Genomic DNA, 25,742 nt, shown 5'->3' with positions numbered 1-25,742 from the left:
ACAAACATAACATAACACAACACAACATATACATATATACATATACATTACATATATATACATAAACACAACATACAGCTTAACATTAACAGAAACACAACGTAACAGAAACATTAACATAACATAAACATAAACACAACACACACATAAACATAAACATAAACATAAACATAAACATAAACATCAACTCAACATAACACAACATAACATAACATAACATAAACACAACATAGCATACAAACAATCTAACCAACCTAACATAACATAACATAAACATGAACATACTGTAATAGACATTGCACTGTAGAGCTTGATCGATATAGATTGAATAGAATCTGATATAAGGGAGTAAAAAAGAGGAAATATTTAAATATAAATATAAAATTCTATTGGTAATGATTTTTTTGAAAGTTTTTGTATAGGCAAACAACAGGGATACCGATGTGTCTGCGACAGCCTCATATCAGCCAATTGGTCGGGCTTTGGTTCAAAGCAACTGCAGAGCAAACTCTGATAATCTAATGTAGACTTGGATGTGTTTCCATCATTTAGTCTATGCTTTGTTTTTCAGTTTATTGTGTTAAAAGTAGGTGTCTCTTCTTAGGACAGAAAAGTCTACACACAGAGATCAGTGTGCTACACAAACGGGAGGTTTACGCTCAGTGGGTTACATTTTAAGTACAAAATGTTGGTAAATCACATTGTGCAGGAGGAATAATATTATTGTTATTTACATTCAGACGATGCAGGACTTTCCCCAAATCCAACTCCAGTCTGTTTTCCACACTCTTGTGACCAAAGGGCCACACAAACAAATTGACGAGAGCTCAGTCATGAACTGCAGAGGAAAATATTTATTACAAGAACAACTTGACAGCGTTTTCAACTTCCAAAAACAGTGAAATCTTTCAGTATTGCTATAATCATACTGTACAAATTCAAAAAAATGTCAAGCAACCTGTACATTTGACTGAACGTTTTCGTGAAAGTAAGATTAGCAAACAAGAAACTATCTGATCGTGAACATTCTGATTTTGTTGACTGGGGATAGAGACTGAGAGAGTTTCATGAAAGTTGTGCAGAACAAAGAACAGACAATGTGAGGACAATCTTCCAATCACAGTTTTTGTGATCGGTTTACAAATGTAATGTCATGTTTGTATGAAGTCACAGTTGATATAATTGGTAGAATTGAAAACCAATTCATCAAAATGCTAATTTAGGTTTAGGCCCAAAATAAATTTAAACTTTGAGCAGAATACATGTTAATATCAGTTAATACAGGGGACACAAGCTACATATTGGATCAATGCAGCTCCATCAATACTGATACATCATAAGTTATGTGTTGCAACAAGAGACAGTATTAAAGCAAATTACTGAATCTCTGAACATTGCAAAAGAGCCAAAATAAAAATGTTTAGTTTGTGTGTTGGATCAGTTTTGAAACCGACATTTTAAAGAATCGTGTCTGTTTACATTTTACTGTTGAGAAAATTGAAAAACAAACCTGTCCCCCTCATTCGGATCACCCTAAACACTTGACAGTACTCGGGACACAGATGTCACTTGAGCCCACTAACACTCAGTTTCATAAATAAATAAATTAGACCAACATCACTCCCCTCTTCACTCTGTACATATTCTCAAACAGTATGTACACAAACATAAGCACACGCTTTACTTTTTTTTATAACTCATTCAGTGTCACTGCCCTGCAAAAAATGATTTTTTCCACAAATGTTTTATATTTGCCGCCACATTTTCTACAAGAAATATTTCACCCCTGAAAAAGTTGAGTTTTGATGCCTGTGAATCATTTTGCAATCAGTTTTTAAAAGATGCAACATAAATAAAGATTAGTTTTCAAATAAAAAAATGGCCACCGATTTCTCTTAAATTGAGGAAAACATGTGGGGTTTTGTGGTTGTAGTGTTTCTGCAGGGCATTGACACAGTTCCAACTTTTTCCACTTACAAATATATTTTACAAACTCCAAACCTGATAAAAACCAAATACAGAAGAGCTGGAGCTGAAGCCTCTCATACTGATGCCAACCGTGTGAGAGCCTAACAGGAGAACTTGGTATCCAGTTACAGTATCTATTATTCATGCACTGTTGCACACATGCAGTCACTCAAGTCCAAATCATTCTTCATCCATCTAACCGCACCTTAACGTATCGATGTTACTGGTTCTTATCAGCATCAGTTCACTTTATTCTACAAGAAACTGTCAAGAAGTTTTATCCGTGAGTAAAATGTGTATTTATTTAGCCACTAGATGTCGCCATACATTATGTCATGTCTTGGAAATCCTTCTGCTAAGGTCATGTGGCTTCTCGAGTTTCAAAACAACCGGTACGATTTAGAGGCAATAAATTATATATCTTTATAATGAATTATACACCTACATCACGTATAATTTAGAATAAAAATTGGCAAAATCCCTCGTTTTTTTCCACATTCACTCTCTCCAATTCCTATTATTGTAAAGAGATAATGACGACGCTGGCAAGTGTTACCAAATAGATCTTTGTGATGTGGAGCAAGAACATTCAAGACCTAACCTGCGAATAACATTTAAGGCAAAGGGGAATTGTCAAGGCATTTCCAACACCCATATTGCATAGCTAAGGCAGCACCGAACTCAATACAGTGAATATGTACATTAAACTGTATATTCAATGCCTTTTTATATACACAAAACACCCACACGTCTCACCAACACCTTATTTACACATTCATTCTTTTTAGCGTTTCTATGCTCATTTCTATGTTAAGCATCGTTTTCCAGAGTACAGTTTGGTCGGAGGAAGAACTCTCAACATATCAGTTTCAGTGACAATGACACAAAGTGATATACCCCTCACTGCTGCTCAAATTAACTGTTACACTCAATCCACTTAAAAGCAGAACATTTTACTGCATTAAACAAAAATCTTAAAAACCTGTAACACATTATAATTAATTTAGAGATCGGTAGTGCGTGTTGTGTTTATGAAGTCACGAGGAGGACGGGAGGGTACCATTGTCTATGTGACCTACTGGCGAGTATTTTGAGTCGTAAAAGAAGACCACTAGCGTGTAAGGGACTGGAAATGTCACAGTCATCTTAACAGCAATCAAGGCAGGCGAAGATTCTATGGCAAACCACAAGAGGGAGCTAATGGACCTGACTAAAGGTTTCGTGTTTACACTGTGTGTTCGGTTGCAGCTTTGAATCTCTGGCACTTGACCATGCCCCACGTCGGGGCACATGGCAGCACATATGCTCTCTCTCTCTCTCTCTCTCTCTCTCTCTCTCTCTCTCTAATTCCGGGTACCAACCATGGGAATTTCTTTTCGGGTGTTTTGCTGAGAAAACACCTCCTGATTGGCAAAAAGCATCCCAATGCACACGTTAAAACAACAGTTAAAGTATTAAAGACCATTCCTTTGGTAATAAATAATTTGGCTTGAGTGCAAAATAAAAAGCAATGTGACCCCCCTCTACCCCCCCCACCCCCCTGCAGTTATTCAGGCGAGAGACTAAATGTAAAAAGGAGTGTTTGACATGCAATGAAAACAGTCTATAGCCTCGTCTTATTTTACACAGTAGTCAAAATCCTCCACGTCATGCCCATCAGTTCCTGTGCTACATCCAAGCTTCATTATCGAGGCTTCCTGACTGTCCAGGGAAGGAGCAGTCTTTGTTACCCATGGCTGGGGATCGCGGCTGAGGATGGATCATGTCCGCAAAAGCGTGGTGCAGGCTCTTGCATGTGGCAGGATGCCCGGTGGAACGGGAGCTCTGAGGGGACATCGGGGGGGTGGGGCAGGGTGAGAGTGGGTTGCGAGCCTGCAGATCCCTGTAGCTGACCGGGGTGGGGATCCGCGACGGGCTGTTCTCCGGCCTGTTGTCAGTGCGAGGCCTGATTCTGGTTTTCAGTTTGTGCTTTGACAGAAGGGCCGCCTTGTCCGCCTTCCTCTGCCCTTTCTTAGTCTGCAGCACTTCACCGTCCGTGTCCCCGTTGGCCAGCGGGGACGTTGGCGGGGGGGAATCGGAGCGAGATTCGCTCAGACTAAAGCACATGGAGGAGCTTTCACTGGAGGAATCCTGGAAGGAGCAGTCTTCAGAAGGGGGAAGGTGCACGGGTGATGGACACGCCTCTGGAGGTGGAAGGTCATCACTCCCTTCACCATTTTCAAGGTTATGAGAAAAGTTTGGCTGGTGATTCTCCAGAGGGACACCGCCCTCAGGCCCTGTGCCCCAGCCAAGCTGACCCTGCTGACCTGTCAGCCCCCCTGCAGGAGGACCACCTCCAGGGTCTCCATTCATATTCCTACAGTGGAAAGCCGGTTGTGAGGGGGGCTGAATAATTAAAGTGTCGGACTCTGGCAGGGATGATGAGAGTTCCCTCTCCTCCATGGAGCTAGAGATGGCCGGCAACTTCCTGAGACCCCCTCCCCGCTCCCCCCAGTGTTCAGGCTCTCCCTGACAAAAGTTGTGTGGTCCTCTAAGGTTGTGTCCGTGAAGTAAATGTAAGGGGTCCTCTAGAGAGAAATGACTGGGATTAGTTCTCTTGGATTCCCTAAGGTCAGGCAGAGTTCCGATCTTTGACCCCACATTCACAGAGGAGGAGGAGGAGTTAGAGGAGGAATAGGCAGAGTCAGTCACATTAGGATCAGCGAGCGTTGGCACCAAATGTGTCACAGCTCCCTGCAGGGTGGCTCCTCCTCCTGGAGCTTTCCTCGACACGCCGCTAGCCTGCTGCGTGTTGGCCAGGAACTCGGCCTCAAAGCTGCGATACAGATCCTGCTCCTTCTGAGGGTCGAGCACCGGAAGGATCTGGAAGCCAAAGCCGATTCCTTCCTCCTCAGGATCCTGCCTCTCCATGCCTGAGCAGCTTTTGTAGTGGCCACGCCCAACAGAGCGAGTGCCCTGTGCCACCCGAGGGGAGCGAGCAGAATGATGGTGAGAGTTTCGCGGAGATGAGTGTGGTGAACGCCGACCTCCCGAGGTTACCGGCGGCAGCAGTCTGCCTTTCCCTGTGGAGGGTGAGCGAGGGGCAGGCGGTCTGGGGGTAGTGATAGTCTTCTTGTGGGGGCTGCTGTTGTTGCTCTGAATCCCTTTAATAGGTGAGTTTGAGCACGAGGACGATTGCCTCTTGGAGAACCCACCCCCCATTCTAGGAGAGGAAGGGGGCATTTGTTTGGCCCGAAGTTCCTCTCGTCTGTCAGTCGGGGGGGGCTGAGGTTCTCTGTAGCAGTGAGCGGGACTCGGGCTGGCATCACTGGCCCGAGTCCGGCTCTGTACCCTACTCTGGCTTTGGGAGCGTGGAGCGTGGAGCCTTCTGCCATCGTTTCCGAGGGAGCGTCCCCTCTCTGTGCGAGATGTCCGGGTTCCATCAGAGGATCCCTGTGGGGGGTTGGGTTTGAGAAGTGGAGCGAGTGCAGCTCGTTCCCGAGATTGACTGCGTGCTCGGGGCAGTGAGGGACGAAGGGACTGAGTTCCTGCTCCGGGCCTCTCGATCAGATGCTTCCCCTCTTTGCGATTGACAAGCAGGATGACCTCTTCACCAGAGCGCCGTGACGCGCCACCAAGAGGGTACCGCCCCCCTCCCCCTCCTCCTCCCTTAGATGATGCTGTGGAGGAGTCACTGTCTCCAGACAGACGTCTTGTTACTGGCAACATTGTCTCCTTATTCCTACAATGTGGAAGAGAAAAAACGTCATTAATATATTCCTTTGTATGAACATATCATGGCCAGTTTTCTCATGGATAGAAGATGTACATTTATTGGAGTCCTCTGTGTCATTGTCCATGTACAATGCTCTGCTGTTTAAACATTTGATTTGTAATGAAAATTGGCTATTTTAGATTCCGTTATTGATACTGTATTTATAGCATATACTGTATTTTTGCATCTCTGTATTTCTATTCACCTTTACTAATAACCTTTATTGAAGATTTTGTATATTTTGTATTTCATCTTTTTGTTTTATATGGGTGTGGTTTTCATATGGTTTCGACCAAACCCCACATTTAATTTTGACATTTTATTTATTTAGAATATTTTGTATTTATGTTATGTGAAATAAACTAAACTATATAAAATAACACCAGAAAGAGTCCAGCCTATCCCAGTATGCCCTCTTTAGTCATATTACTACAACAGGGACAGTATGCTACCTCTGACTCAGCCCTGACATATATATATAATAAATAATCTCTTCCTTTCGAACCATGAGATGACATGTAATGTGCAACACTGAGGATTTCTGAGTATTTCCCAAGCGGCCACTGCGGCACCCAGACAGTGTTTGTGACCTGAGGCTCTGTGCTTCTTGGAACAGTGGACAGTGACAGCCAGGGGGATTACAGGGAAGTTAAGAACAAGTGGGAGCAGGATTAGAGGTCTTGAAGATTTTCTAAACCAACACACAGCCGCACTGCCCTTTCTCAACCAGCCTGTCAATGCACTGTCACGCACCAGAGGGAGCATCAGGTTTAACTGTATAATCAAGTTCCCTTACAGGGGGAAGAAAACCTAGATAAATGTTAAAAACATCAGGTGTGCTGAAATATATAATCTTATGGGTAAAAGATAACTTGATGCAGATATTATATATTAAAAAGTATATCTATAATGGCAGATTCAGTAGAGCACACACCTCAACAGAGGCCAGTATGTCCACTTAAATTCAATCAAGCTGCACCGAATTTCACACATTCATTCCACTTTATATGTATAATTCTTTGTCATCAAGATCCGTGAATTATTCTCTGGGAAAAATGTTGAAGATGTAAACATTGCCTGATCTCCCAATGGAAGGTGGAAAACCAAATTTCTGGTTCCACAACTTGATCCGAATTCGCACCAAATTTCAACCAAATCTTTCCTATATCACACATCTTTTTGTAATTTTTTCTGCCTGTAATCTTGCTCATAAACAAACCAACTAGCGTACAAATTGACAGGAGTGACACTAATAACAGTAGAACATATTGACCTGTTTTACACAGGGTTCTGTTGTAACTTAAACTTTAAAGCGTAAGAAAACTGCCTTGCTGTCTGGAATCTGTGTCTTCATCAACATGTCAGTCGAATTAGAAATAACAGCATCCTTCAGTTCTATGTTTTGTTTTCGTTTAATCGCAGGTTGTGACTTCAATTAGTGTTTTAATTAAACTGGACTTCTGAAGTTATCTTTAGAAATTAGATTTGCACATATTCAGACGAGGTAAGTCGCCTGAATGGAACCCACCTGTTGACCTACTTCCCCAGTTAGCTGTAAACGGTTGTCTGGGGATAGTCGTGAGATTAGTCTTTATCTAGTCTGGCGCGCTTGTTAAGAGATGCCGCACCCACACGGGGTTAATTCAAATGAGCCGCTGTCCTGACGTCTGGTCCGAGCCATCACTCAATAAAGAAATGAACCACCCGTTGGCGGATAGCCAAAGTAAACCAACATTCTGCTCCTAATTATGCTCAACAATGGTGCTTTCACAATTTGGCATAGAGGGAAAAGTATGTGACCAACTAAACCTTTTCCAAGCATCAAGGAAAGTGGACGTAGTTTTGAATTGTCCTTTAAATCCCATAGAAACAGCTCCTGATAAAGATCTCAACCTGCTTCCTCTCTGGCTCTGATTCATCCAGCCTGCTCACAACCTGATCACTGATTTACCACTTTAGATGAACGTCAGACAAAAAGTATGTTCAGACCATGTAAAGAAAGACTTTAGTAAAAGCCCTTACAGAATCCCATCACCGATCAATAGTCAATAATTGAATTAATTAAATGAAAGTAGGGAAGAGTATGGAGAGCTGAGGAAATTTGTTTGGTGTCTTTCCTGTAGCCACTAGGGGGTGCTGTAGGGTGACTGTGTGAGAGGGATTTGACAGAGCAATGTCACCTGAGATTAGTTCAAATCTGCTCTGGTCTAATCTGTGGTTTCCTGGCATCTGTGTGTGTGTGTGTGTGTGTGTGTGTGTGTGTGTGTGTGTGTGTGTGTGTGTGAGTGTGTGTCCTGTCTGTCTGCTGCCTGGGCATGAAAGAGCAAGTGGCAAAAAACTAAGCTCGCCCTGCCAGTCTACTTGTGAGAGATTAATTTCTTATCATGGTATCATCCTCACAAAACCCAACACCTGCGTAGGAACACACACTCGCCTGAGAGGATTAAAGTGTCGGGGTTCTGAACGGTCCCGTGGCGGCCGTGGAAGCAGATTCCGGCCTCCGCCAGAGTCCGGTTCAGTGTGGCCCAAAGTGTTCTGGGTTCGGCTCGTCCGTGAGGAGGCACAGGGAGCAGAGGGAGGCTCCGAGGGGCGCCTGTCGGGGGGCTTGTAAGGTGCAATGCCATCGTTTCGCCAGTGTGGTCCTGGGCTGGTGGAGCGAGAGGAGTGGGCACTGGAGGACTTGCTGTGGGTCCCCTGACCTTGGCCACTGGCTTTAGCCTGGTGGTAGCGGTGGGCTGTGGAGACAGAGTGATAACAAGCGGTTGAGACCCAATGAGCTATTTAAGGTTCATAAATGCATCATAACAAACCACATCAATGGCATCAAGCCTATCAGCAGTGGAATAAATACACTTGCTGCTTCCTTTAATCAGAGAGACGAAGCTTTACTTTTCAAACAAGCGTATAAGAGAACTGCCGATGATCCCACCATTTAGGGAGACCATTTATAGAACACATATTTCCATAAACACCGTGTGATCTTCAGCGTGGCCTATTGTGGCTTGAAACGTAACACCAATTATGATTTCAGCCTGTGTCAGCTGTCCAGGCCGGAGAGTTCACCCAGACGTCACCGCCTCAGCAGCAGTTTGGATAAGGAAGGGCCGTCTCACCCTGCATAGTTATGAAGATGTGTCACTGCGCTGCTTATCTGAGGGACTGTAAAGATTGAGTGATTCCGTTTATTTGTTCCGGAATAAATGTTGAGTGTGTTGAAATGATCTGCTACACTTATGTGTTCAGGTCAGGGTGCAGGAATTATCACAGGGTCCACACATCATTAATTTCAGCCATAAATGTCTTGGTTGGATGTGATTTCAGTATCGTATATGGGCAAACCTGTTCACACTGTCTATATTGTGCTTAAACTGTAGCATTGCTTTTTTAAAATTTATTTCCTTGCATTTATATCTATTGGCTTGTTTATCCAAACGTTCTTACTACAGTAATGTTTCTGTTTTTCTACCCCCCTCGCTGCTGTAATGTGGCAATTTTCACTGTAATGGGACTAACTATGGAATTTATTTTCTTCTACTGGTTAAGGATTTAGTTATAAAGACTGATTGTAGCTATCATCCATCCATCCATTATCTATACTGCTTATCCTTAAAGGGCTGTGGGAAGAGTTGGAGCCAATCCCAGCTGACGCGAGAGGCCGGGTACACCTTGGACAGGTCGCCAGCCCATCACACGGCCAATATACAGAGACTACCATTCACTCTCAGATTCACACTTACGGTTCAAGTCTCCAATTAACCTGACCCAAATCTGCATGACTCTGGACTGTGAGAGGCCGGCGGAGAAAACCCACACAGACAAAGGGAGAACATGCAAACTCCACCCAGAAAGACCCCTGGCCGAATAAAATCATCTCACCAGCAAACATCAGGTAAAAAAACAGAGTTTATAATTGTTTAAATCATAGTTGCATGATCTGTTCCTCGAGGACCGACTGAGAAACGAACTTTAGTCTGGACCTGCTCCTGGCCCGAGTCTAACACACAAAACCTAGATCTTTTATAAAGAGACACAACAACACACGTTGTTGTGTAAGGGCCTGACGAGGAATAGTAAGTGAACTCACCAAAAGCAGCACAGCGACACGGGTCATGCTTGTCCAAATAGTGCTCTAATGTGTCCCAGCCCCCTCCGACGCGCACCATCACATGAGTGCGCAGGACCTGGGGCAGAGAAAAGGGAAAACAAGGCTTCAATAGATAAACAAGAGGGTGACGTACGAATTCATGCACAAAAAAAATGTGGCGCCACACAACCAAACATGTTGCACAAGTCAATAGATATTCAAATTCCAGCAGCGGGCCACCCTGCAGAAGGCCGGCTAAAGCCCTCAGTGTTACATAACATGTAGATGCACCCCTGCCTGTACCCCTTCCCCTTCTCCCTCCCCCATCCTCCCCTTTCTCCCACATCACCCCCCAGCTGCTGCCATTATGAGGGCTGTCCATTGCCATGCCAACTCATTAAACAAGAGTACGGTAGCATAATAAAGAGCCATAGTGCTGTGAAAGACTTTTTTAGGCCCCTCTCTCTCTCATGCCTCTCAGCTGGCTTCCCTGTTTTCAGAGGGCAGCAGGGTGAATTAGCATGGTAACAACTCCCCCCCCCCGCTGTCCTCCCTGCTCCTCAGCTGAGATTTCAGTCATCGGTGAGAGGAGGGAGGGGGGGCGGGGGATAGCCACAACAGAGGGGGTTGGTGGATATGTCACTTCTTCCTCTCCTCTGCGTTCTGAAGGCACACACATCCACAGGATCACACCGAGGAACCTCGCTCCCTCCAGGCAGAAGCTGCCGTCACCGTGGCAGCACACTCGGCCTGATGTGACGGCCCCGTGGATGTATCCCCTGCCTCGGGTTGTGTAACAGGGTCTGTCAGCCACATGTTTTAAAGGTTGTTGCCGTGTCTCTGAAGGGCGTGCAAGGCAGAGCAATAATGGTACATCCGAGTGGGATGGCACAGTTGTTTCCCACTAACTCACACGTGGCGTTTGTTGGAATTTCAAACTTTTAACTATAGTCTGTGTCTGATTGAACTCTTAAGCAATAAAGCTAGGAATAGTTTTAGCTAGATATAAGGCCTTAGTAGAAATGATTTAATAATAACCTTTTCCTCTCCTAAGGTTTAATCTACAAGAATTGTGTGTGTGTCAAATTGATGGTCAGTCTCACAGCTGTCTTGATAGGAGGTCAGACAGAGTGACGTTGTTGACTTAATTCTGTTTCGTTGCTTTGGTTAAGTTGCTGCGAATGTTTACACAGTCAGGTTTATTTTGAAATAGCTGAAACATAATAATCTTTTCTCCAATTGTTAACACCTTTGCCCCATATTGCATCTGTGGTTCAAGGACCTTCTTGAAGTAAACAGGTTGCCTAGCAACTATAGCGTCATTGGGAGTGTCTCCCTGTTCTACTTCCGTATTCCAAAAGCCAGGAGGATGGATTACGCCTGCGCACTTCCGAGGAGGAGGAACGAAGATCTACTACTATAAAATGGACAGATGCCGGATGTTCATGGCGCTCTGATACACCTAATGTACTGTAAGCCCATTGTTTTTTCCGTAACCTGTTCATTGTTTCCTAAATAAATACTTTAATTGACCAAACTGAGTTCGGCTCTACTTCTCTTAAAGGATAAAAGAACACATTTTTCAACACATTGAGACTCATCCCTCATCTGTTGAGGTCCCAGACTCAGACTGTGTCTGACCTCCGTCTTTCCTCTGAGAAGAGGTGAGACATTGTGAGTCTCTTCATTGACCTTTCTCCTCTATTACATCAAATTCTTCAAAACAGCTGATCTGCTATCTCTATCGGACATGAGAGTATAATCTGCTGATCCTCTCCACTGCTCTGGTCTTATGTCAGTGGCAGGTTTGTGTTTTACTCTCTGTGTGACCGTTATAAGGCAGCAGGGAGAAGCAGGGCTCATATTTAGGAGGAAGTGATTAGATCTGCTGACTCTAATTGTGACCGCTAATTCTATCTGTTTTATCTATAGTGTTTACCACGCCTGAGGTGTTGCTGTGACATATTAAGACTTCACCTACCCCTATAATTAAATTTTGACAGTAGAGGAGCAGTAGGTTCCATAAAAACAGCCACTGGGAATCCAAATAGTCAAATGTCTTATTGCAGTCTGATAATTGCGTGACTATAAAGATAATTATCAAGGGTCATAAAATGCTACTTGCACAGTGTGAATTTCCAGTCAGTCAGCTCATATAATCCCTTGCAGTCATAAAACAACAGACATTCTTTGTTAATGATTTTTAGCCCTTGTTTCATTGCAAGACATTTATTATAACGCATTTCATATATTATGCATGATGCTGCGGCACATCTGTTGAGGCTGAACATGTTTTGGGACCATGTCTCCCTTTTGAATCTATGGCTAGGCTTCCAGATTTCTAAAACCTCTGAAGGGGTATCAGTCTTCGCCAGTGTAATAGCGAGAGAGACCCAGTCCCTGTTTCTATGGCAACAGTGAACAGAGAGACTTCTTGTGATCATTGCGTGGGCGTGTTGAACAAATTTCTCCTTGAACCTTGCTGGTTCAAAAATTAAGCTCATGGTCCATTTCAGCTGTTGTGCCCCACGACTGAAGGCATCTCTCCCCTTTAGCAGAGATGCCTCCCTGGGGACAAAGACGCCTTATTAACTCCCTCCCTCTGTTCGCATGGCGCCTTCGACCATTTGCTTTCACCACTTCATCCCCTCGATCAGCCTGAGCTCCTTGTAGCAGCTTTGGCAGCTGAATAGGGGTTTGTCGATTTCAAAAGCGGCTGCCCGCTTCCTGCCCTTTGGAGGAATAAAGGAAATGTGTTGGGTGCACTTGTAGCGGCTCAGGCATATGGATGGCCATCGTCATCCCCCAGTGAGGCATCAGGAGAGGGCGGAGACAGAATGAAGAGAGCTAATCTGACAAGTCAAATGCTCCCTAACACACACACACGCACACACACATATACAAACACTGATTCCTGTCCCAGACAGGCCGTTCAAAACAGTCTGTGACAAACATGTTTGGCTGCTCCAACACACACTCACTCCATTATATGGAGGGCATGAGTTTTCTAAAGGGTGGAGGGAGGATTAGGTATTTTTATAATACAATGAATGCTTATTTATTTATTTCCTTACTCTGGTATGATGAATCTTTTAAGAGGGAACAATTAATGGCTTTTTTTGTGGCGGGAGGCTCATAAAGGACAACTATCCTATCTCTGTCTCAGGACTTTATTTCTCCCATGGCAGTTACACTCAAGATCAATATTAATCTATCATGTAGAAAGGTTTGGAGAAACACAACACATTTAGATCTCTATAGTGACTTATGTCTAACACAGCGATGGACTGTTGTCTGTAATAAAACCTGTATTTCTTGAAATAGTCTGCATCTTAAATTTAAGTTAAATGAGTCAAAAGAGTGGATCTACTTTACAAATCGGGTTCAATCTATTACTTTATATACTTTAATGGATAGAAAATTATACATTTTCTTGGATTTGCCATAAATTTGGACTTTCCACTTTAAGTCTAATGGCGGCTAATGTGAAAATTATTGTTCTACTAATGATTTAAGGTTAGATACCGGCATTTTAAATTATTTATGCTTTTGGAGAAGACAGTCAAAGAGTGCCAAAACTGGGTATGACTTGCCATTTTAAATTACAAAATGGAGAATGTTATTTTTTCTATGTCAAGGGGAGTTTCCAAAAAAATATATAAAATTCCCGATAAAAAAATGTTCAAACTGTCCCTTAACAATAGTCATACTAAATTCAGTTCATGTGACTTTAGCTTTTTGAATAAATGCGCAGTTCCCTATGAAAAAGAAGTAGAAAAAGACACGTGTGCTGTATATTTTAGCATGTTGAACGTATCACGTGTCCCTGTCTGGAGAAAGTGGCGCTGCTCAAAGTGAGAAATATTGACAGGACTGGGCAGTCATGCCCAGTCCTGTCCATGCAACTTGGACAGCCACGCAAAGAGACCATTAATCTGGCTGCGGAACATTTTCGGTAATTGAGACCAAATCGATCCCTGGTATCATCCAGCCTTCCTTCCCAGTCCTCTGAGGCCTTCTGTGGGAACGGTGGCGGCTCTCAACCTGAAACTGAGACAAACAGTCTCGCCCAAACAGGCTAGAGGCAAGATAAGGGCAGAGTCAGGAAATGACCTAAAGCTCTATTTGTGTCTCAGTGGAAAAAATGTCCAGTCCTGGGATCGAGCCATGAGAGAGAGAGAGAAATTATAATCTTGTTCCATACACTGTTGAGTTCTCTAGGTTGTGATGCAGCAGGGTGGTTCATCTGTTGATACTGTATATTACCCTGCCCCTGTTGAAACATATGATGCCATATGTCTGCACCATATGCTTCTATACAATTACAGGCTTCACGCTCTTTTATGCTATTGACCAAAGAAGCCTGTTTATACAGAGCTGAACCGTTTCAACGGACCTAAAGGATCATTAAGGTTTGTATCAAAATAAAAAGTAAAGCATACACAGACATGTAACTCAGTGACGGGTAATTCTTGATGTTTGTTGTGATGACAGCTCACCCTGATGAAGATCAGTGCACTGGAGTCTCCCACTTTGTACTTCCCCTCTGACACCTTGATCATGGGGAACTGAGCCGGACAGGAACATCGGCCCAGGATCTCTCTCACCTAAAGAGGACAAAACATTTCATCAGTCAGAGCTCGCAAACATGACTCACACATCTGTAAGGAACCTAACAGCATTTCCTGTTCCTGAGGTCAGTGCCCCCATTTGAAATCATGAAATCATGTATAGACACAGAAAGCCCTATGGTCCTGGGGCCTATGTGTCAGCAACACAATGACTCGGTTGTATGGTTTGAGAAACGAGCAGTTAGATGGGATATATGAGGGTGATGCAGTGAGTGTGCGTCATCTTCCTGTCAACTCCTCTGCTCTCTCCAAGCACCTACCCTGTGCTGAAAGGCCCCACCCGGCTCCCTGACCACATTAAAAGCCCTCATCTCATTCCTCCAGAACATTTTGTTAGTTTAGTTCACCACAAAGTGCCACAAAAGCACAAAAATACATATGTACACGTGGTAATGAAGACCCCTCCCTCTGCAGCTCCCTGCACTGTTACATGACGACGTTCCTGCCGCTGACATCACAAACTGAGGAGAGGAAGAGAGAGAGAGAGAGAGAGAGAGAGAGAGAGAGAGAGAGAGAGAGAGAGAGAGAGAGAGAGAGAGAGAGCTCATAAACCAGAGCGCCGGTGCTGATGATGTCAGCAGGCCCCCGTGCTGCCAGCTGGGTTTTGATTCGAGTGCCCGTGCCCTTGCTGTGGTCGCGGGTGCTTATTAGCCAACTGGAGTCAGACACAACTGCAGGGTGGAGTGAGACCCGCCTGTGCAGCGCAGGGCCCAGCTCATTCAGGACAACTTTCATGTTGTTCTTGGCGTCTCTCTCTCAGACAAAAGCGTGTGAGTACTTGTCAGGCCACGGAGGGAGAGAAAGTCGAGCAGCACAGTGACAGAGGATAAAAGAGGAGGATGAGAACAGCTACCTGTGTGTGTGTGTGTGTGTGTGTGTGTGTGTGTGTGTGTGTGTGTGTGTGTGTGTGTGTGTGTGTGTGTGTTTGCGTGTGTCTGTGTGTGTGTGTGCGTGTGCGTGTGCGTGTGCGTGTGTGTGTGTGTGTGTGTGTGTGTGTGTGTGTGTGTGTGTGTGTGTGTGTGTGTGAGAGGGCGGCCATTACAAAGGGAGGGAGTTCATATTATTACTGTAACAGCAATCACACGCCGTGTCACAGAAGTATTTCAGGTTGTGAGCTCCCTCCCTTGGGCTGCGTAGAGCATCTTTCAGGCTGCCAATACAGCTAAAGGGATGTAGCTTGTTTGTAGTGTGTGTGCGTGTGCGTGTGTGTGCGTGTGCGTGTGCGTGTGCGTGTGTGTGTGTGTGTGTGTGTCTGTTTGGCCCACAACACCTACATTAAAGTGAGCTCAGAAGATTAAGGAGGCACCGTGTTATTTTCTTGAAATAGCACCCCTCTTCTCTGCCATGTAAATTAAAGGGGCCGGGATAAGTGATAAGCCTCAGCAGCATCTCACCTGCCTCTCTGTTCTCCCTCTCACCTGCCTTACCCCCCCCCCCCCCGCCCTCTCCTCTCTCAGCTGCTTTTTGTTGCCTTTAAGTCTTTTATTTTTAGCCGAGTGCAGGAGCCGACGGGACCTATATTTGTCTTTTCTTTGTTTTGCTTACATTTCTACATCTGCTTTCTCGCTCTGCCCCTTCTCTCTCCGCTCTGTCAGTCTGTCTGTCGTTGTGTCAGTGGGTGGACTACAGCCCTGTTTGGAAAAACCCCAGCCAGTGACTTCATGGAAAGATTGCTATGGCAACAGACACACACACACACACACACACAGCCGTACCCTTCCCTTTTTACCCGTGCAGTTTTCCTTCTTTTTTCATTCTTAGTATAGTGAAGCTATTCTCTTAGCACCAGAACACCAACTCCCCCCAAGAGCTGAGGTCATAAGTTTTCCTCCAGAGAGGAGGTGTAGCGCTCACACACCGCCTCTCACATGAAAGACAGAGCGGGAGACATAGTCGAGCCATGAGGTGTTTTAATAAAAACTTAATCAATAGCAGACCTGACATTTGATCTATTTGCTCTGTCGAACCTCTCACATGTGCGCTTCCCATGCCGCTACTGTGTCAACAATGGATACACACACTGAAACTAGAATACACACATGAACTCTCTCGCTCACACGCACACACATGCTTATACATACACACAGTGGTGGGATGTAAACAAAGTACATTCACTTAGTTACAGTACATGAGGACATTTTCCATGTATCTGCACCTAATTGAGTAGATTTATTTTTGGATACTTTAACTTTTACTCCACAAAATATATCAGCAAATATCTGTACTTTCTACTCTATATTTTTTACAATGCACTGTGTTACACGTTCACATTGTGAACATTTACATAATTTTAAAAGTAACCAATGACGAGACCGGAATTGGTCCATTGATCCAATCGGAGCGGGCTGGTAACCTTAGAGCCCGCCTCCTTTAGAAGAGGCCACTGCTGAGGCTCATTCATAAGAGAGTCTGCGTTATTCTTATATTAAACAGAATGTGCAGTAAAGGCACAGTTGGTGATGTCCTAGAGGATTGCATAAGGAAACATACTACACTCTGCAAGTATTTCTACCCTTTATACATCGTATTGTGGCACTTGTACTTGAACACATTTTTCTTTATTTATTTGTACTTTTACTTCAGTAAAATGTGTAGCTACGTCCTCCACCGCTTGCATACACACAGTGCAGAGAGAGATAGGCCGGGAGGAGCGAGACAAGGTCACGCAGGAAACATGCGGAAGTGGAGCCAGAAGAGTGAGAAAAACTGCAGGATGAATTATAGATGTGTGCAGGTCACAAGAGAGACACTTTCAGACCGAGCTGCAGATGTTTGAGAAGGAAAAGAGACAGAGAGAGAGAGAGAGAGAGAGAGAGAGAGAGAGAGAGAGAGAGAAAAGAACAGTGACTGAACAATCCACAGCGTGGCCCTATATACTGGGAATGTGCTACATCTGTCTTCAGAGTGGAATGCAGAGATGCTTGTGCAAGAGCAGCAAGAGAAACATTTTCATTATTAAGAGGCCGCTGTGACGTTCCCCATGAAACTGAGAAGGTGGGTTTTGTCTCCTTGCGGCTTAATGCACAAGAAAATACACAGGACATATTCCTTTAATGACCCCCCCTGCTCAGATCGCGTCATGTGCTCAGTGTAAGTCAACAATCTATTCATTCTTTTCCTTCCTGACCTACAAACATCTTAAAGGACTTTCGTGGAGGAGATAGGCTGAGACGGAGGGCTGCCCAAACCCTGGGGATGTACAGAGGAAATGGGAGGAGGAGGAGAGAGATAAAGATGTTTAGGTCCACACTTTCTTCACTGTTATGTGACGTGGACTCCCATGTCACACTGTGTAAGACTGTGTTCTGTAACAATGATATCATAAAACAGGGGGTGTAAAACATTCCCAGTTTTGTGAATTTCTTCTAAATCTATCGGCAATAATCATGAGAATACACAACAAATAGTTCTAAGTTTCACTTCCTCATTCATAAAGGGATTTGAACTTCATAAATGTACACACAACTATATAAATATCTGTCTGTTCTCCTTGTGACTCAACAAGCCGTGTACAACTAGTGCTCTCATCAAACAGAGGTGTGCTGGCCTGCAGTGACTGGTTCCGTGTGCTACAATTGTTGCAAAAAAACCTCCGACAATAAAAAGCTGATCATTACAACATCTCACTCCACAGGAATTTACACGAGGGTGGTTTCAGCACTTACTCCTGCGCATTTCTGTGAGAAAATTGTAAAGAGGAAGAGGTTTATGACGGGAAACAAAGTGCTTTCAAAGAAAAGAAAAATGCGAGGAATATCAGCACAGGCGGCATATTCATTGGGACTTTAAAAAATGTAAAAAATTAAAGAAACCCTGTTCTTTGATGACAGAGGATCTTCTGTCATTACTGGCACCTTCCCATGTTGAAACAACCTCACCATCAGATAAGCACAGAAGGATATGAAAACTAGGCCACAGGGGGCGACTACTTGGCGGGGTGGAGATTTTTTGAAGCTTGGAGAGGTTACAGCTCCACCACCCACATGTAAACATTCCTAGATCCTGTGAGCACACACTGAAAACAGCCACATATAAGACTCTCTGCTCCTATAACCGCTGGTCTGACAGCCCGGATAAACATCTCCTCTGTGGACGACCATGCTACATCTCATAAACATGAAAGTGCCTCCTTTGCACAAATGATCTCTCTGGACAACCTGAGGGGCGAAGGGAGGATATGAACGGCTGATAATTATGTTTTCTGATTACGATGGACCTGTAGCCTGAGGGGAGGAGCTGCAGAGAAACTGAAGTATTTTGAGGCTGTTAGCAGCTCGACCAACAGGCCGGACGAGCTGAGACAAGATGGATAAACAGAGCGGGATCAAGGTCGGGTTAGTCAGTTAATGCTGGTAACACAGGAGAAACAGAATAATAACAATATACTTTAGAAATTAAGATAAATGAAGAATTCATTAAAGCTGTAGTTTGACGTTTTGGCAAATACTTTTCTTGCTTTTTGCAGAGTTTGATTGACAAGTTAAAACGAGTCTTAGCTATAAGCCTCAGCTATAAGACTCGTTTTCACATCAGGTTCTCAGCTACAACTGGGTGCTAGTTATAGGTTTCTATCCTCATTTGGTACCGTTCAGGGGCAGAAAAAGCCGACACCCCTCATGAAACCTCAATAAAAATCCATTAGATCCCAGTTGGTTTTTCATCTGCACAAAATTCAAAACTCTGATCGATATAATCGAGGCGGATTATATTACAAGGGATTATGTTAGCTTCATATTACCCATAAACTGAGCTCGGGCTGCATGTTTTCCCTTGTTTCCAGTCTTTATGCTAAGCTAAAAAAAAGCAGAGGCTGGCTCTCTAAATATTAACCAATCAGATGTGTGTGTGGTGACGATCTTCTCGTCTAACTCTCTGCAAGATGTCTTCTTCCCAAAATGTTGAATTATTCATCCAAAATAACTGTTTTGATCAGGTAGAAAAAAAGCAATCATACTGGGTCAGACATCATCGGAGAGAACCATGCTCTAAAAAAAAATCAATGTCTGTCTTCTGGCCACATGACAAACAGCCCATCAGGGGCTGGGAGGATAAATATAATCTAATGGACATCAAGTGCTGTAAGGTGAATAATTCCATCATTCATCTCTTTCAGCCAGATAGCAGTGTAATAAGTGGGTGCAGGAAGCTGGATATCACGCCGGCGTCTAACTCATTTGCTGCTTTGTTTTGATGAGGCTCCACAACACTCAGCACTCTCCTCCTGACATGCAAGGTTAGGGGAATGGATGACCGTCTGAGGACTCTCTGTCTGCCTGACAGTCTCTGCCTGAGACCAGCTGAGAGTCTGAGGCAGCCAGGTCACTCACACAGACAGTGGCTTGCTCAGATACACACCAACTTCACTGATAATTATGCAAAAGATAAGTAACTGGCACCAAAACACTGCAAATAAAGACATGAAGACGTGCAATATGCGAAGCCTGGAGTCAGCTGTTTCACCTCCATGTAAAAAACAGTGACGCGAGATCTGCTCTCTGCTGTCACTGTGAAGATAACCTGTAAAACACTAAAGCCACACAATTGCTTGTGACATGCGACACAAGATAGAGAAACAGTGAAGGATGCCACGCTCTCTCAGCAAAGCGTGTAAGTGTGACCCAATGCAGAGCATGATGACCTACTTTTCCCCTCCACTCTCTCTACTGTAGCTCTGCCTCCCACAGCCACATTCACGGCAGTCAGGTTTAACAGAGTGTACAGTAAAGTCACTCTAGGCACCCTATCTGTGCTCCACTCCCCTTTTCTATTCCATGAATGCATGTATTGGACCATAAGGTTAATGGCCGAGAGTGGCCACACACACATAATACACACATTCTTTGCTTTATGCCCTCTGCTCCGCTGGTGTTTCCATCCAAAGACGGAGACGTCAGCCTTTGATTACCTCGCTGCCAACGGTGTCAGTCTATTCATTTCCTCTCCTCCACGCCACCAACAAGACATATCGTTCTGCTGCTTGCAATCATCTCCAGTGGAGACAGGAGTGGGGGATGGTGGGTGGAAAACAGGGCTCGCACATTTATGAACTAAACAAGCCCTGAATGTTGAGGCCTCGGGTGAGAAGAGACATGAAGCAGTTAAAATGAGTGAGCAGGAAGAAGGAAAAGATGATGAAGGAAGGGAGACGACAAAGGCTGGGAAGCTCTTCTGGTCCCTTGTTTATGAGCTAGAGTATTGTTCTCTATAGATGCCGATATGCATGGAGTAAACATGTGAAAAATTAGAGTATGCATTAAGGGGTCAGTGAGTCGAGTTTTAATTATTATATATATGTCAGTTTGCCAGAGGCCTAAATGCAAGACCTAGAAAATACACAAAAAGGCTTGTGTAGGTAGCTAACCATGCTCCTTTCCCTAAGGCTCAACGCAGCATATAGGAAAATACTGCTTCAATCAAAGTCACTGTTATAATCCCTCTCCAATGGAAATATTATAGAAAATCCCCTAATGCACAGGATAAATGTATATGTGGAGTATACAGTGATGTGGACCAGCTGCTGTCTGTGTCCCTCATGAGGAGAACAGATTGCATGAATGGGGGGGTAGGAACCTTTAGACTCACAACAAATCACCGACTTAAACTACGTTGATAGGAAATGAGATGCCGGCCACTTCCTTAACTCTGGAGTGGAAAGCCGTCTCACTGTGAGATGAGTAAGAACATACGCAGAGGCAGATCGGAGGGAGGCGCAGTCGGGAGGGGAGTATTTACATGAGGGTGTGTTTCAACCAGGAAAGTAAACCTTACAGACAACGGCTTTAGAGTAGTGTGAGATTAAAACCTTTTATATCCAGCGGGTAGTTGATATGACACATCACAGAGTTTAATGAGTCACTATACTGTTACATAAGTTGTCTGGGTGAGGGATAATCATCATGTTCATTATTTAATTATTGTGAAATGGACCCCAACAGGGTGATGCAGCCCCACGACGAGAAGCAGACTAATAACTGGTGATAATTGGTGATTATTGTGCTTATCAAATAGTCACATATCCTGAGAGTGAGTTGCACTATGAGCGATCACTGTCTGTTAGTTTATACTAATTAGAATAACGACACATAATCCTGTTATCACTACGCTTGTATTCTCTCAACAGGAAGATTAATTTGATCACGCAACTAAAAAATGTCTAGAGTAATGGAAAGTTGGTAAATGTACAAATCTCATTGAGATGTTTTGAACAGAAAAGGAATCAAGTGCCACACTCTTCACTCACTTTCTCAGTGGAGCACTTGGGGGGACTGGCACCAAAATTAACACACTCACAAATACCAGTGCCCTTAACATGTCTGGTTGACTTCATCAAGATCCATGAATTATTTTCTGAGAAATCAAGGAAAATGTGTAAAAAAAAAAAGAAACTATCTCCTATCACGTGATATTAAATTAAGTGAAAATAGATTCCTAGATCTGCCCACTGATCCTGATACACACCAAAATGGAATGGGTGCGTTCTTGACCCACACTGTATCCTTCCGCCAAATTATGTGGTAATCTGTCCAAATTGTTTTAGCGTAATCCTACTAAATAACAGAAAAACTCAGACGACAACATAACCTCCTTGGTTGAGGTAATAACACACCAGATTTTAACGTACTGTTCATATGTGACCCTGAATATTTAAACATACATATGATCCTATAAAGTGTAGCTTGTCAGACTAAATGGTATTACTCCTATAGTTGATACACTGCGCCATAAAACTATTTGGAGGTCACACACACATACACTATATAATTCACATTTACGACTTGTGGTTTGATATATTGGATGTGAGCATCCTTGGGGTGCACACATGCAATCACAATGTACTGGGTTCACGTCTAAAAAAGATCAGAGGTCCAAATGGAATCTCAACACTTGCAGCATTTCAGCTTGTGCATGCATGTGAGGCACATCTCAGTGGGAGGTAATGACCTGATAAGTAATTGATGGCATTTGATCAATAATGGCAGTGGATATGAAAAGGCAAGCAGATCATGAATAAGTGAACAAATTATGTGTTTTGTTTTATTTAAAGCAGCTCCAAAACTAAGCCATCATGTCTCTAATCTCTTGCCTAATGCACCAGACAGAAATACACAGAAACATGTGCAGGTTTTCTGCAGGTTAAGCTTGAGTCTGATGCTATGAGAGACAGACGCCTGGTGATCTGCAGCAGGAGATGAGCTGGCGGCTGATTGAGCAGATATTGATCAAACTATTTAAAAAGAAAAAGGAATTCATTATGAGTTTCTTTCTGGTAAATACAAACATCGGGCCAGGATTCAGTGGAATTATGTCTCAGACAGTCTCAGCCACAAAATGGGAAGTGGACCACAGGGCTGGAGTCATTAGACAGGATGTCTTAGTACAAGTAGAAAAACTGCAAAACACTCATGATAATACTGCCCTATTTTACCACTGCAGCCATTCATCTTAGTGCCACTGTGGTGTCTAGTGTGAAGAGCCTTGTGTTGCTGATAAACATGCAGCTTTTTCCTTAGGTTTGACTTTTATTCACCAGACACATGGGAGTGCCACATCCTAAATCAGTCAAAGTCTGCCCCAATGCAACAGCTGAGGGACGTGTGTGTTAGCGTGAATGACACAGAACATCACAGACATACGCTCTGTGGCTCTCCTGTGATCTTTCCTGTCCTGAGTCTCAGTCAGGTTGTATAATCCTCAGCAGTCAGTCATATGAGTGAGTGTGTCGGACGCATGTCTGAGTACGAACAGCGCACATCCTCCGCCACATGCTCTCCTATTTCTGTCTGCGGAGGTCACACTCAGAAAGCTTCTCGCTCCAGTGTGACTGTCAACTGTCTTCCACCCAACTCCCTCTCTGCTGTCCCTCACATCTTTAGTGTCAAAGACAGACATTGTTCTTCTCAACAGCATGAAAATATTAAGTTCCCCCCCGCCTCCTACTCACAACCCAAGCATGTGTTCTTCTGCTGGTCTGTCTAGCTGTCTGTCTCCTCGTTAGCTGGGCCCTCTTGTAGACTCATGTCCTATAGCTGAGGTCAACCAGTTCAACAGGGCCAATGGCAAGAGTTGATGGTTTGAATTCCACAGGACAGGACACGTAAAGGAGGCAAAATGCCAAAGGACATTTTTGGAAGTGCTTCAGAGGACAGCAATCAATTAGTTAATAATTCATTAATCCATCTCTTCTTGTTTGATGTTGTATTGATTATTCCTGGTGGACAAAGTCAACTAAGAGGCTGAAGATGACCATCAACAGAATTAACATGTCAGTCTCTTGCAGCATTGTGAAGAGGCGGAGCTGACCTTTGTTACTCAGACCAAGCAGGTTGTGTTTTTTTAGCACTATTATGCAGAATTTTCTTAACTGATCTCTATGATATTTTGAGGAGGTAAGAGACATGACCCAAAGACGAAGCCCTTCAATTTTGATGCTGATTCCCATTGTGAGATTGGATGTTTTTCAACATTCTCCTGGATTTCTAAGAGGATAATTCGTGGATCTTAATCAGGCATGTTTAGGGACTGATATGTATAATTGTGCTCAATTTATTACAGATCCAAAATGAAAGAAATCTGGATCTAGTGAATGTGGTTTCATAAAGGGGACTGTCTTGGGGAAGGTATACACTCTACTGTGTGCCTTGCTAGTTCAAGAATGCAGGTAAAATGTCACAGAGTTGACCTGTGACATTTCAGAGCTCCAAGACAGAAACAAGAACTCAGGTGTCACACACACACACCGGCCCTGACAGGTGGGCAGGAATCTAACAGCACAGCTTCAAAACTGAGTTATGTGTAGATTCATGTACACACCCACACCACAGGGACTCTATAATGTGCCTGTGTTCGTCATAGCATCAACATGATGTTTTCAGAGAGGGTGTTTGACTTTTGACACATGTCTGTGTTTTAGAGTGGAAGGGATGTGCTTCTATCAGCTGATCCTGTTTAACCCACTGGTTCTGTGGAACCAAGGCCTGGGGGGGGGGGGGAAGCCTGTGGGAAAGTGGATTCATCCTGCAGGGACCATGACATTCCAGTACATCTGTTGTATGAAAACTGAGCTAGGGGATCATTACACTCCTCTAGGTTGACTTTCATGAATCATAATGTAGTTATGAAACATTTTGGGAAGCAGCTGGGGTCAGAGTATTAAACCACAGGCTAACACGTGGCTCTATTCAGATGCAACTCACCAGCTCATCCAAATTTCGCATGTCACATAACACTCTCTTCGGCTGCCAGATGAAGGGCTCTGGTTCGGGTTCATCTTCGTCCTCCTCCGCACTGTGGTGGCTGCTCTCCTTCCGACTGAAGCCCCTGCTGGGTGAGCTCTGCTCGGCCGGCGGCACCGCGTCGATCCGCAGGCTCTCCTGGTCCCGGATCTCCTCCTCGATCTCCTCCTCCAGCTGGATCAACATGGGGGCCAGCATGCCAAACTTGGAGCCGCGGCGAGCCACCTCCAGGAGGCAGAGGATGAAATTCTTCTCGTTGCACCTCTCCACCAGGTCGTTGGTCTCGAACATGAGCACGTCCTTGATCCAGAGCTCCTGGCGGCACCAGCTGATGAAGTTGGACACGTTATCCCGGGCCAGGAAGGAGCCGGGCACGACGTTGCGCGACTGGAAGCCCACATCCTTGGACGGCACCTTCATGGACCTCGCAGCCTCCGGGCTCTCCAGCTGGAAGTCCTGCGCGGCGCGGTTGACGTGGTTGGCGTGCCGGCACAGGGCACAGCCGCTGCCCAGCCCGTCCATGAAGGTGTCCGCGGAGACATCCAGGTCGTACAGGGTGTTCAGCCACTCCGCCAGGTCCTCCTTCATGGCGTACAGGTACTCCTCGCTGGATTTAAAGGGCCGGATGCTCTTGGAGGCGGACGACTGGATGTTGCTCTGATCAGCCATATTGTCGGATTTATGTATCAATAAAAGTCTACCTGATGAATCCGGGTTGTCTCATCGCACGACCGCGCTCCAAAGCCTCGCCCGCAGGATGCAGGGAAATAGCCGTGTGGACGCACCCATGCCCGGTGTGCATGTGTGGTTTCTTATCGCAGCTCCTCGTAGCCTGGCTTTGTGCTGCCACGAGCATTCCTGGATGCGGACTGGCCCACTGGCCCTGGCGCATGGATGCGTGTTCCGGATGTCTCTGCGCAGCCTGGTTCCTTCAGAGAGCGCATCGCCGGGGGGAGCCGGGGTGGGAGAGGAACGCGTGCGCTCCCGGACGGCGGCACACGCCCATGCGGCGAATCCACCCGGGGTCCGGTGGCTCGGCTCGCCCGCTATCACAATCCACGTGTCACCACCAT

The 25,742-nt window shown here is 44.7% G+C and overlaps 1 protein-coding gene across 1 annotated transcript; it reads right to left on the bottom strand.

Moving 5' to 3' along the window:
• Positions 1 to 849: 849 nt before the first annotated feature.
• On the bottom strand, positions 850 to 25,742 carry gas2l1 (growth arrest-specific 2 like 1). The gene is made up of 5 exons (XM_061072303.1): positions 24,631 to 25,742; positions 14,306 to 14,413; positions 9,807 to 9,903; positions 8,157 to 8,457; positions 850 to 5,689 (listed from the first exon to the last, which is right to left on the bottom strand). Exons 1-5 carry the CDS (start codon positions 25,336 to 25,338, stop codon positions 3,637 to 3,639), a joined length of 3,267 nt encoding a protein of 1,088 aa, XP_060928286.1. The 5' UTR covers positions 25,339 to 25,742; the 3' UTR covers positions 850 to 3,636.

Source organism: Limanda limanda, chromosome 5 (assembly GCF_963576545.1).
Source record: "Limanda limanda chromosome 5, fLimLim1.1, whole genome shotgun sequence".
NCBI lineage: Eukaryota > Metazoa > Chordata > Actinopteri > Pleuronectiformes > Pleuronectidae > Limanda > Limanda limanda.
Note: the sequence above shows the minus strand (reverse complement) of the source record. Positions and strands in the feature narration are given on the sequence as shown.

What these genes read in the sequence shown, in the direction of transcription:
- gas2l1 (XM_061072303.1), bottom strand. Translation starts at nt 25,338, where the DNA reads ATGGCTGATCAGAGCAACATCCAGTCGTCCGCCTCCAAGAGCATCCGG. An exon ending in TGCGAAATTTGGATGAGCTG is followed by an intron (nt 14,414 to 24,630) that starts GTGAGTTGCATC and finishes TGTCCTCTTTAG; the next exon opens with GTGAGAGAGATCCTGGGCCG. An exon ending in GTGCACTGATCTTCATCAGG is followed by an intron (nt 9,904 to 14,305) that starts GTGAGCTGTCAT and finishes TCTCTGCCCCAG; the next exon opens with GTCCTGCGCACTCATGTGAT.